Source organism: Sander lucioperca, chromosome 17 (assembly GCF_008315115.2).
Source record: "Sander lucioperca isolate FBNREF2018 chromosome 17, SLUC_FBN_1.2, whole genome shotgun sequence".
Lineage (NCBI taxonomy): Eukaryota > Metazoa > Chordata > Actinopteri > Perciformes > Percidae > Sander > Sander lucioperca.
In genome coordinates, this window is record NC_050189.1 from 22553688 (window position 1) to 22567271 (window position 13584).

At 37.5% G+C, this 13584-nt stretch overlaps 1 protein-coding gene across 6 annotated transcripts in view; it reads right to left on the minus strand.

The window, feature by feature from the left end:
• Positions 1-550: 550 nt before the first annotated feature.
• Positions 551-13584, minus strand: part of elavl2 (ELAV like neuron-specific RNA binding protein 2) — a 41115-nt gene continuing 28081 nt past the window's right edge. For 5 of the 6 annotated variants that reach the window (XM_031285054.2, XM_031285051.2, XM_031285053.2 and 2 more), the window contains 5 exons: positions 12723-12826; positions 8237-8390; positions 6207-6432; positions 5434-5472; positions 551-3203 (listed from right to left, as the gene is read on the minus strand). In XM_031285054.2, the coding sequence (XP_031140914.1) occupies positions 2873-3203; positions 5434-5472; positions 6207-6432; positions 8237-8390; positions 12723-12826 (854 nt within the window). In that variant the 3' untranslated portion in view covers positions 551-2872. The remainder of the gene's footprint in view (positions 3204-5433; positions 5473-6206; positions 6433-8236; positions 8391-12722; positions 12827-13584) is intronic. The other variant, XM_031285055.2, reaches the window with a different exon arrangement.

A 13584-nucleotide genomic window follows, 5' to 3' on the forward strand; every position in this document is an offset into this window, starting at 1 on the left:
ATTCAGTGTTTGAATTGGGGTACATCAAAGCAATAGTTTGACGTTTTATGAAATAGACTCACTTGGTTGCCAAAAGTTAGATAAGATTGATGCCTCACTTCTGCCAAACAGTTTGCTAAGTTTAGCACAAAGAGTAGAAGCAAAGGGAGACAGCTTTAACCAAAAAGGTAAAAAAAAATTAACTGCCTCCCACTACCTTGAAAGCTCACTAATGAACATGTTATACCTTTGTTTAATCCCTACAAAAAAGAAAATGTAAAAATCTTAATTTATGGTTTTACAAGGTTAAGTGGACTTTGATACCTTGGCCAGGACAACAAGACTCCAGTGATCTTCAGGTTCTCGTAGACCGATTTTCTTTAGAAAGCAAAGCACTTAGATGAATTAAATACAATTATAATGGGTGTACTCTCTGCTTAGAGTTGGAAAAATGTAAGAATTGTAATTTAACAAGACAGAATAGTGAGGAAATTATGAATTGCTTACAGTTTTACATATTAAATAAAAAAAAAAACATTTTTAGAGGAATGATGGCATCCATTCACAAATCTGCATTGCCCTTCAACTTATTTATTGATGTACTGAACATGAAAAAAATCCAAAGTATCCAAACACAAAGTAAATAACATGTACATCCTTTTAAATACTCAACAAAAGATATTCTATTCCAAAAATGCTGTGAACCAAGTCAGACTATACAACTTCAAATAAATAATTATTCTTATATTAAGAATTGAGATAAGAGGGGTGGGAGGGGCCATTTCTTCATGCCAGACCATCAGCACAATTTGTCAAGACCAAATCATCATGAAGAAGTTACAAAAAGAAAGTTATTTTCAACAATGACTGGTCAGGCATGAGAAACGTAGTCTCTACCCCACAGCAGCAAGTATCACAACTCATCTAGACTTAAATTTAACTTTTACAAGTAACACAAAGAAGGAATAGATAAACAAGAAAAAGCAGTTGCAAAGATAATTATATAATGCATAGCACACTGCTCATTTAAGGGGAAGCATGACTAGTAATTGGTTTAAATACCAAGCAGGATGCATGTGCAGTATTCAGTGCATCTAAGGCTCGACTAGCCTCCATTTGTTTGTTCAAGATTACCGAGATGTTGTTTGACAAACACTTGCTATCGTTAATGGAACTGCTTCACTGACCTTACCCCAAAGTGAATAAAGCAATATACACCTTTTTACGATTTTAAAGACAGGTTATATGCATTACGTATATATATGAGTATGAAAAAAAAAAAAAAAAACTAATCAAATAGTTTCAAAACTGTGGTTTATATCCATTCTTTACCACATAAATATATATCTATAATGTTTATATATATAAAAAAACAAAAACATGTCTATAGTTTAATATCTTTTTTTTTTTTTTTTTTTAATGAAGCAAGACTATCTACAGACCAAACAACCAACAAATTTGATGCACTGTAATGCTAGTCCATGGGACAACAAATCAAGGATTTCAACTGAAGGGAAACTAAAATGTAAAGGTTAATATCCAAATCAAAAAATACCTTACATACTCAAAAGATAAAAAAAAAAAACGATATATATAATATCACACTTTCCGATGAAGTCCAAACAAGAAACAAAAGAAGTCTGCCAAATACTCAACATAAAAAAGGACTTATTTACATAGCTCAAAGCTCAGGAGTAATCCGTTCTATTCTTCAGACTAGTTTTTCTTAAGCTGCTGCCTTCATTGGCTTGTCCTCAATCTTTCATACAAAGTATGTAAAAACTCTTATTGGTCGATATTAAGACAAAATCAGTCTAATGATATATCGTAGGTACACCACAAAACACCACAAGCTCTGTCTGAAGGGAATCCTTTAGGAAGAACTGATTTTTATCCCCCATTTACGTTTTAAGATATCTCCACGTTATAATTTTGCATGCACTTTTTGCGAATAAACCTTTGTATTTTTGTCCGTTTCCAAATCATCAAAAAGCGAGTTGCTAGTCATAACAACCAGGATGACGGGGAACCCACAGATGATTTTACAAACGAAACCAGCACTGCCATTGATTCTAGAATCTAAAGATAATACAAAGATCTCAAAAGGTATCTTTTACATCATAAATCTCCCCAGAAATTTCAACCGCTGCAAACTTTCCTGTAAAGTTCAAAAGCTCACAAGGTGTCATATGAAGATATTTCTCAAAGTATCCAAGTCAAAATATTTTGTTCCAGGTCCTGTAAAAAGTTTCTCCAAATTTTTCTTTTTATAAAAATAGATGCTTTTTAAACCCACATCAAAGAGGTTCTTAGCTCTTTGGCAAGGTACTGCTTTAAGAATTTTTTTTTGTCTTTTATCCATTAAGTTTACAATAAGCAACATTATGCAGCCAACCAATAACCAACTCATAATACAATAAACTGAATACTTCCAAAATCAACAAAACTGCATATAGCTCAAAATAAGTACTCGCTAACCACTGAAGGCATAACGCACCTAAGGCAAATCAGGACACAGAAAAATACAAAGAAAATCACTACACATAACCTTACAAGACTTACTTTTTCAAAGCAGATGTGCAACAAAATGACAAAACCTATAGTACCGTTATAGATGGTCCATCTGTAAAGACAGCAAGAGAATTCAACATCACAGGCAATAGAACCTGCAGTATTTTCTGTTTTAAAGTATATTGAGAAGATTCAAAGCGTAGCAATGAAAAAGAAAAAAAAAAAAAAAAAAAAAAAAAAAAAATCACATTGTTGGACACTAAGTTTTGTTTTTCTTCGTAACACTGATTTACAAAGCTGTTTTTGTTTTACTAATGTAGAAAGTTACGGTCAATGCACTTCCATTTTCTGCTGAGTTTTCTAGAAACATTCTCAGTAGGTATTAGGCTTTGTGTGTTTTGTTGGTTTTGAATGAGACTTGCAGCACTCTGTCCCCGAGGCGGTATCCATTCAAGCTGGCGATGGCCACGGCTGCCTCATCGTAGTTGGTCATGGTGACAAAACCAAATCCTTTACACTTGTTTGTGTTGAAGTCGCGAATAACCTTGACATTTGTGACGGCACCAAACGGCCCAAACATCTGCCAAAGGATGCTCTCATCTGCGTCTGGAGCCAAGTTGTAGACAAAGATACACCAGCCAGTGCCTGCATGCCCTGGGATGTTGATGCCAGCCAAGCTGGTCACCCCGTCAATGGCCATGGGGGAGAACCTGCTGTAAAAGACAAAAAGTAACATGGTTTAAGGCAAGAGCCAAAATGAGGACAAAATGGGCCTTTTAGAAGATGAGATTGTGCCAACAAGCATAACAGAATCTGACAAGTCTCTACAGAGATCAGCACTAGCCATGTTTCATTCTGAGCAGTGTTTACATTGCTTCTACAGTCAGTGTTAACACCCTCCTTTTTATTAAAAATCATTAGATGTTCAAGTTATTTTTTAAAAGTAAATATTTTTCTTCAGCTGGACAAGTTAAAAAGTCAACCTGGTCAAAGACAAAAAGGTGAGCCGTCATTCTGACTAAACATGCAATGCACACCATCTATCTCATCTATCGCAGTTGCGATTATTATGCCAGTATAACACTTGTTAAAAACCGATTTTTGAGCTCATTTGCCTTTAAAGAAAGGATCACAGACTTATTTACTCAAAAACAGGCAAACTCTATTGGTAAATAAGTACCATATTAAAGTTGGAGTCTGTGCCAAGACCGTTATGAAAAGGCACACAAAAGCCCTAGCAATTGGTAAATGTGGTTTTGCAGTTTGAAGAAACGAAATTCAAAGTGCATGAAAAGCCTATGAATTATTGCAGCAGGTGTCACATAAGATTAGCTGCTCCAGTTGGCCTCTCGGGGAACATCCACCATGACAGGTATGCTCCCAGCATCAAGGACACGCAGAGAGATTTGGGAACGAAGACGTCAGCCAATGAGAAGGGCAGAAGAAAAATCACAAGTCTATTGTCGCCAGTGACGGGCCTTTGAGTTTTCAGGGGATTGGACTTCAATCATACTTGAGGAAGGCATTTTTATGAAACTGTACTAAGACAAACTGGTATCCTGGCGAATCCTGAAAGATGTCTGACGCAACAAAGTTTAAAACAGGACAGGGTTGTCCATAATAGATCAAGGTAAAAATATGGAGCTCAAAATACAAGTATGCAATTATGTGCAATAGCAAGTAAGACATTGTAAAATTCTGTCCTTTGTTATGTAGACAAGCAGTGTAGTCTTTAATCTAGACATGTTGTGACATTATGTCAAGATTAAAGCACTTCACTGCATCACTGTCACTGACCTTATCCTATACAGTCACTAACCTTAGTTTAGAGAGGTATCAAGTAATTATCAGTCAAAATCAAATTTAAAGCACAAATCACTGAACTTGCTCAAATTTAACTTACAGAACTGTACATAACTGATTAAAGTGTATGTTGTAGAGTCCGGCTAATAGATACATACATACTTTATTCATCCTGAGGGAAATTTTTGTATAATGTTAATATGACAGAAGGCCATCATAATAGCCACTAATCAGATAAACAGTATCAGCTTTAATGTTAGGAAGGTATGCTTGAGGTCATTTAGAAATGTGTAATTATCACACAGTCCTTGTTCAGCAGCACAGTCCAGACTCTACTGCTTTTAACACTCTGCAGTTGAATGAATTATAACTGCTGTCTCAGGTACCTATCTATATAGCATGGTGGCTAAGTGCTTAAGACTGCTATTTGATATTTAGAAGGTTCTGGGTTTGAATGCCACTGGGGCCTTGTTGTGTGACAAGTTCACCCTGTGCGTATTATATACATGTAGAAGAAGTGTGCCAATGGGGATTTAAGATATAACTGGTAAACCAATTTCACATGATTGGTAATACTTAAACTGAAAGTGTGCTGATGTATATCAGCAGAACTTATTTATCCCCCAAATCAGCGTCATCCCCAAGAATCCAGTATCCAGCTCTACTGTATTGTGGCAGAGGGAAAGTGATTGTTCCAGGTCAGAGGAGCAGGTAGTCTTTAGTAACACCCATCACTGGTCTCTTCCTAGGAGCATATTTGGCTCTGGTCCTCCCTTTCCTACTCGTAACATACACAAGTCTACCTTTCTGCATCTTGCAAACATGCTAAATATTTACATTATCACTCGCTGTTAAGCAACAGCCTAATTCATTCACACCGACTGCATTATGTATATGTCTGAGAGGGGAGTACTAATTCATGCACACAGAAGCTTTTTCCTTTGATCAACAACCTCATATTAGATCAGCGCTACCTTATGCAGTGTTAAATACCTACGCAATGTTGCCAAGAGCTCATGCAGGGAAAAATAAACATAAGAAAAAGGAAAGGTATCCGATCAACTCCCTCATGTCAGGTCTGAATTTCCCTCAGGATCAATTATGGCAGGCTATGAAATCTAAAAATGAAAATCAATTTACCTTTTGACTCCATAGGCCATGTTCAGCAGATTGTCCAACCTAAAACACACACACACACACACACACACACACACACACACAATAAAGGAAGCTTTTCATGAGGTTGATGATGCATTTTGACAGGAGTAATATCTCTGATAAAAGTTTGTTCCATTCAAGAGACCATCATTAACCTGTTCATTAAACTTTTTAATCAAAATTCTACCTACACAATACAGCCAAACGGACAAATTCTGTTTATATAGAAAGTGCAGGTTATGTTAAAAATACTCCAGCTTTCACAGCATTCTATATAAAAATATAACATTTCCACAAATTGGGATTTTTGTGAGGTCAATCAGTGGACTGAAGAGCAAATTCACATATGGATTCATTTTCATATGTATGGCCACTAAGTAGGCTAACTGACAAAAACGTTTTTCAGACATCTACTGATTTATTCACCAGAGTATTGCTCATCTCATTTTCATATTTGTCAAAATCTGCTCAAACCCAATTGTGTGAAAGGCCTACATCTGCAACAGGAGGAACACAGCAAAGTTGGAAATGTGAATATGGGGAAGAACTATAATTCTGTCCAGAGTATTGAGCTCCAACACAGAAATATATATATATATATATATATATATATATATATATATATAAAAAATACTGCTGAGAGACAATTGAAATGATAATTTCAAATAGCCTCAGAGGGTCAACAGACTCAAAAGCACTAGCAGTATTAACCATACTTGGGTCTAATCAGATTATTTTTGTTGTGCCCCTTTTACCTGAAGCGTTGTGCCTGCTGTGCGAGGGGTCCTGGGTACCTTCGATTGGGTGACTGATACAGCTGGGACAGCAGTGCCTGGCTGGTCTTCTGGCTCGGGTTATTTGCAAACTTGACTGTAATGGGTTCGGTGGCACCAGGCGGCTTCTGACAGTTAAGACCCTTGATGGCCTCTTCAGCCTCAACTCGCCGATCAAAACGAATGAAGCCAACCCCTCTGGAAACACCTGAGGAGTGTACATTAACATAAGATTAGTCATATGCTAAGTTTCTTTTGACAGCTATGAAAACATTCAGTAATGATATGCAGCATTAACTTCACTGTCACAGTCTAAACAGTAATTTAGGGGACACATAACTAAGTTTATTGGGGTGGATTTACACCTTACAAATTTACCAAATTATTTTTTTTTGTGATTACGTTATCTCATGACGGTTCTGCATTACCACGAACAGAACAAATAAAATGAAATTATTTTTCTACCACAACCTTCTGCATGTCTGCTGTGAGGATGCATCACTGCCCAGCAATACTACAAAGTTTTGAATCAATAGAAGTGAGAATACTTCTAATAGCTAAAAATCTGAATAATACAAATTATGGAAGAGAGTTTGCTGTAGCAGGCATTCAATTCCCAATTAGCAAAATGTGAGGTATATGAACAACCTTAAATACATTTCTATACAGAAAGGTGGATTAGCATAAGGAAATATGATCCACATCTAAAAATACTGCAAATACCGAAACACATACAAGAGGCAGAAGCACAAACATTAGTAGTGACCCATTCCAAATCAAGAAAAGCTGCAAATACCAAAAGAACAAGAGAAATGTGTAGAAAGAGAATAAACATGGGGAGGTGAATAAGCGAACTTGTTTTGATTGAGCACCAGCAACAATACAAAGCCTTCCAATCATGGGACATTTGTGGGCAGCTGGGAGACCAAGACCGAAGATCATGACATGCACAGACGTCCCAAGAAGACAGAAAGGGGTGGGGAAAAAAAATGAAGAAACTATTTTTTTGGGGACAGCCATGCATGTGTTTTTGCTTTTCGTCTTGTTTCTTCCTGCTGACTGACAATCAGCCTTGAGCTTCAGTATCTTTGCCAAGTCAAAAAAAGGTCCATCACTCCAGTACCCCATGTTGCTTGGGGTACTATTTCTTGCTGCACATTTGTTATTGTGATTGATTTGTTTTTTGTTAAATAAGTGCATTTCTCTGTTATGGTACAGTATTCGTTTGGACATTTTGTATGCATTCCAGTGTTAGTTTATTTCGTAATGTTTGTGCTTACATTCTTGTATGAGTTTTGTCCTTAAAAGCCACGCATTAAACAGGCATCAGAAAGCATGAGTACCTTTGTATAAAGCGTAAGTCTGTTAGTTTGTGACCAATAGCATGCTGCTTTCTGGGTTTCCCTTTTTCTTACAGTTGGATCACAGACTGTTCCATTAATACTAAAGTAAAACTGAAAGTGAATTCTCCAGATAAAAAGTGGATGTTTGAAAAATAAAGATAACCATAATGCACACCTGAAGGAATATCTTATGTTTCAGCAGGACACAGGCACAGAACCATTGGGAAATGTCTCAGTGAGAGATTCTGTTTATTAGTGTTTCATAAGGGTTCTGCTTCCTCATGACAGTTGAGAAATAGAGAATATAACTGCTCTAAATGCATTTCATTTCTTGCCATGAAACAGGCATTGCATATACTGTACACCCTAGGGATGGGAAGAGAAAGGGGGAGAAAGCAAGAGAGTAAGTGCAGGCAGAACAACGATTGCAGGGGAAAAGAAATTATGAAGCATTGAGTCCTGCTACTTGACACCTATTTCACATTCTATCCATCTATGCATATTTCAGAACACCTCTAGTGGAAAATTGCATTTTTGGGGACCTCATAACACCACCACCTCTGATAGATTTCTCAGGCCTGACTGTCATATTGTTAGGCAGTCACTAGGGGAAGGAGGGGAAAAACAGTAAGAAAATGGACAAAAAGAAAGCTGCCATGTCCTACTCACCAGTCACCTGGTCCACCAGAATGCGTGAGGTAATGATGCGTCCATACTGAGAGAAGAGCTGCTCCAGTTCTTTCTGAGTCATGGTTTTTGGCAAGCCACTGACATACAAATTTGCATCTCTGATTGAGGCGGAGCTTGGACGCGCATAGGAAACCTACAGACGGAGACAGTTCACATGACCATTAATACATTACTGCCTGTTTTAGCACATGCAGTGAACTCGCAAACCTCTAATACCTATAAGGTGTAGGCTATTCATCACATTTCATATTACATTTGTTCAAACTAACAGAAGCAGAGGAGCAGATGCTGTGACCCATTTTTAGTAGAGAGAATGCAAACACTTAACTCATAATTAACCGGACTAAGTTTTACTTACATATACTCATGCTATAGAGCTTGCGTCACTTTGTATGTGACACATTGATTCAATTATTAATGTGAAAACAAAAATGCTTAGTTAAAATGTTTGTACAATACTTTCTGATGTGTAATTTAAAAACAGTATGGTTTATCAGGTAACAGAAATAAAAATGCTGATACTATTTCAGTATATTTATAAATGCATTAAATTGTTCTTTTTTTTTTTCAAACAATTGCTATTAGTTGCATTTCTAATACAAGCACTCAGTTTCTGTTTTCCACTAAACTAGTGCAGTGCCCGTTTAAAACTTGCCTGTATGTAACGGGCCGATTGCTTGGCCTGTGGTATTGCTGCTTGTAGCTTTCTCCAGAACCATTGTACTCGAAAATAACTTACAGAAGGACCCCAAAGCACTTACATGCAACCCCACTGTATACTACTGATTGTGTACTTCTAGGAAAACATTGTACTACTACATTTACCTGACCGAGAAATGTTACTGGACGTTGCAGATTCAGATTTTACTCACAAGATAACAAAATGAAGTAATCACAAACATTTGCCTCATATACTCATGGTGGTGCACCATGCGCTACCCATCCGGCCCGTTATGAGAGCCAATCAGCAAAAATCGTCTTGAGAGAGAGACAGGGGCAGAAAAGGTAAAAGGCAATCAAAATAAAGAGTTTTTGTTTTAACTACATTTTAGTGTTGTCTTTTTTCAATGATGTTCCATGTTGATATTGCAACAGTCAGCATTTAATGACAGCGGTGCTGTCTCGTCACTATTATCGTTAATGAATTCAACACTTCAGCAGAGGTATTAATTTCTAAACAGGCTTAGGGGCTTGACGGTTATAAAGTACTGTTAAAGTATGGATTTAATTAGCGGAGGCATTTTGCTGACGGTAATGTTATTAGTGTGTTAACAGCACACTTACACAACCGGACCCGGGGTGAGTCTGAGTGAGACAAAGGAAGACGGCTCTCTTTGCCCGATCAAGCTCCGAGTCGGAAATTACGTTATAGTCCCGTGCTGGACCCGTTCATATGAGTCAGCCGTCTGTCACTCTGTGAACAGACAATCCACTTTGCAGTAGGGATGTCATGACACCAAAAATCAAGTACTAGTCGGTACCAATACCACCAAAAGTACACAATACCAAAGTCGATACCTCGAAAAGTCAATATAATAAAATAATAATACTTTATTATTATTTTTATAATAAGAATAATTATTATTTAACATTAATTGCTTTATTTAAACATTGGGGTGGGGCAGTGTCATGTCATCACTCTCTTCTGTCAGTTTTTCTTTTGTTTCAACTCTGTTTTAGAGTGGCGTGGAGGGGGCAAGGAGAGCGTGATTTACATGCTAGATTTCAGTGCTGCATTTGATGTGACTGATCATGATCTCTTGATTGGTAAATTTATTTGTTATGGTTTTAAACACTCAGCTATTTTGTGGTTAAGAAGTTACCTGTCCGGTAGATCACAGAGAGTATATTACAATGGCACTTTTTCAAACAGCAAGGTGTTCGACTGTGGTGTTCCACAGGGGAGTTGCCTTGGGCCTCTTCTTTTTGCAATATTTATCAATGATCTGCCACTTGCAACTGGGCAGGCAAGTTTGACAATGTACGCTGATGATTCTACCCTCCATTATGCCACATCCACATGCTCTGAGCTTAATCAGGTTCTATCTAGTGAGCTCAACATCATACTTAATTGGATAAAAACAAAGTTGTGCTTAATGCATCAAAACTGCCTGCATGATATTTAGCTCTAAAAATAAATTAGCACATGGGCCTGAAATGAATCTTGAAGTTGCAGGTCAATCTATAAAACAAGTAAATAAAGTTAAGCTTCTAGGACTACGGCGTGATAGTGTTGTGGTCCAATCACATTGACTATATGGTTTCTAAGATGGGCAGAGCAGTTGCCACCACAAGGAAATGCTCACCATTTCTACCTTCTTTTTTTGCTAAGGCAAATTGTTTGCTCTTTAGTTCTCTGCCACTTGGATTATTGTTCAGTAATCTGGTCATCTGCTTCAAAAACCCTACTTAGAAAACTTCAAGTGGCACAAAACAAAGCAGTTAGACTTGTATGTTGTTAAATGCAGTGTTGAGTGTTGAAAAAAGACTATTAGCCAATGTGCTTACTTTGTTGCACTCTGTTATTTAAACTCAGACACCATCATTTATTTTTGATGACATAACTTACAGTTCAGATATCCACACTTATTTAACAACAGGAGCCAGTAGGGGGCAGATAATCAAAATTGCAAAACGGGCTTTTATAACCGTCAACATAGCAGCATCTAGCAACTCCGCTACAAAGTAATGTCTGGCTGGGGACCAGGGGCTGGGGAGATGACTTCAGTATTTTGAATTTGGACTGCAGTAACCATTTTAAACGCTAGCTGTCAGTATTATATATTGGACTTTTAAAAATAAATAGATAATTTCTTGAAAATTTCAACTAACAGAGCAGTGTGGCTTCCTATCAAAACTAAACTGGAGTCAGGAGATATCTATAGAGCCCCCAGCACCAGAATGGATAAATATGTAGCATAAAACATTTGTCTATAAACAGCAGAGTAATAGAAAACAGAGGGGGACCAGAGAGTCAACTACCAGGTCCTGCAGATCAATACCATATACCATATATATCATTACACCCCCTTTTTTTCGGTGCACCATCTCATTTTTAGTCATGCAGACATTTATACAAAGACATGCAGAAGGAACCCATAAAACCTAAATTTAGGTGCTGATGTGTAAGTATGGCTTGAGGATGGTTTTGTGGAGGACTAAATGAGAAAACCACAGAGAGAGAAAAGAAACCGTGGAGAGTCATGAATCTGCTGTATCTTGCCATTTCGTCTTTCTCCTTCCTACCATCTAGTAGCGTCAGGTTCTTGCGGCTCGACTGTCTATTACTAAATAGCACTACAGCTGTATTTAATAACAGTGTCTGACGTATTATATGGTCCTATACCAACTCCTTATAATCTTATGCAATGGACTGTATGAGAAAAACAAAATCACTCACTTTAATTAAACATAAAAAAATAAATCAAAAAACTATTCCTTTCTGTGCTCTCAGATCGATAAAAACTTCACTTTCTGCCCTGAAGGGAAGGCTGACAAAGTGAAGATGAAAGCTCAAGCTCCCTGACCACAGCCAGGCAACTCCCTCACTTCTCATCCCTGCCTTCCAGTCTTAACTTTACACTTTATTTGAGGCTAATATTGGCAAAGTATATTCCTCTACCTCACTGGGGTTTATTTGCACTTCTGACAGAGCAGCTAGAGAATGTTGGATGTGTGATAGATTTCACACACACACACACACACACACACACACACCCCACTTTGTTATACCTTCGGAGGTATGAACTGAGGAAGAGAGGTGGCGAAAAATACGTATTCTGTTGGATTCAAGGGAATTAAGTGGTCTGGCTCATAACACACTATATTCAACTGTCAATATAATATTTAAATGTTAAGTTACAGAAATAATCAAGCGCACAGGTCAAAATTTGGTGCAATTCAAACATGAATTTTCTATCACAAATTGTATTTCTGTCCAAAGACATTTTAATGAATAACCCTCTGCCTGGTATGAGAAGGGATCTGGCTAGCTCCTAGTAAGACCACTGTGAAAAATATATCACATTTAATAATCTGGCTCCACCATCCACAAATCCAGCAGCACTATATGAAGAAAATGAGTTTTTCCACCAGCACATTGAGTGCTACGTTGCCTGATGAATGCTAATGGCAGCCACCTCCCTGTAAAGGCATAGAGCAGTGCTACAAGCACATGCAACCATAGAAACAGTTCTGCTCTACTTGAGGCCCAGGCAAAGCTGCATGTGCCCAGATTAACAATAGGCTCTCCCTTTCCACCCCACATTTCTCCAGCCTCATTATGCTTTGACGCCAACCCAGAGTGCTAGACATAAACGGAATATCTTGGATTTTTGCAACCAGTCATGAATGGTAACCGATTTCTGTAAGTTGAATATGACTGATAGGGTATCTTATTGCAGATAACATTCAACATGTCAATGCCCGTTTGCAATAAAAAAAAAATTCATGCATGATATTTTACCTTGATGGTTTTGGTCTGAAGTCTCAAGCCATTTAAGGTATTGATGGCTTTTTCTGCATCCTTCGGGTCCACGTAATTCACAAATCCATAGCCTAGGCTCTGCCCTTCAATCACAAGACCAGAAAATACATTAAGTGTCACATTTAATAGAAACAGAAAAGTGACTGCTAAATACAAACACTACAATACATTACAACTAAATATGGATATAACTGCATTTTATGAATCATGGTGAATGGCATCAATGCAGTTTTACTCAAATGTGTCAGTAATACTAGGACACACATATGGACAGTCAGTCTTTATTATTTGGCAGAGCATGAAGAACACAGGAGGTCACAGGCCCATTTCCAACATCTATTTGGCTTACAACCTACAGTAAATTATCAAACCAACTCTTTGACCAACATGTCTTAAATTAAAAATGACAAGCAATTGCTCTGCTTTCACACCAACTCATCTCTGACACAGTGCAGTAGCCAAGGCTCAATGTGTTCCCCTCCCTCTACAGTTTATCTCTAAAATGTACAATAGATTGACACCCACTCTTTATGTGCACAGAGGCAATTCAATTTCCTCCACCCACACTGCTGGGTCTCTGCAATTCCACTGCCGGTCAAGTTCACCAGCTCAAGCAGCTTCAGCATATTAATACAGTACATAAGCAACTGTTGTATCTTAAACTTTATATGATATTAAATCAGGTTAACATTTTCACATACCTATCGACTATTATATTTAAGCACAAGACATGTTCAGAGAGATGAGTGAATCCACAAGAGAGGTTAATACTTGTCCATGACTTACATAATTCAAACATTATCTTTTAAACAGACTCTTCAAAAGTGTTTGAGGTTGTCAT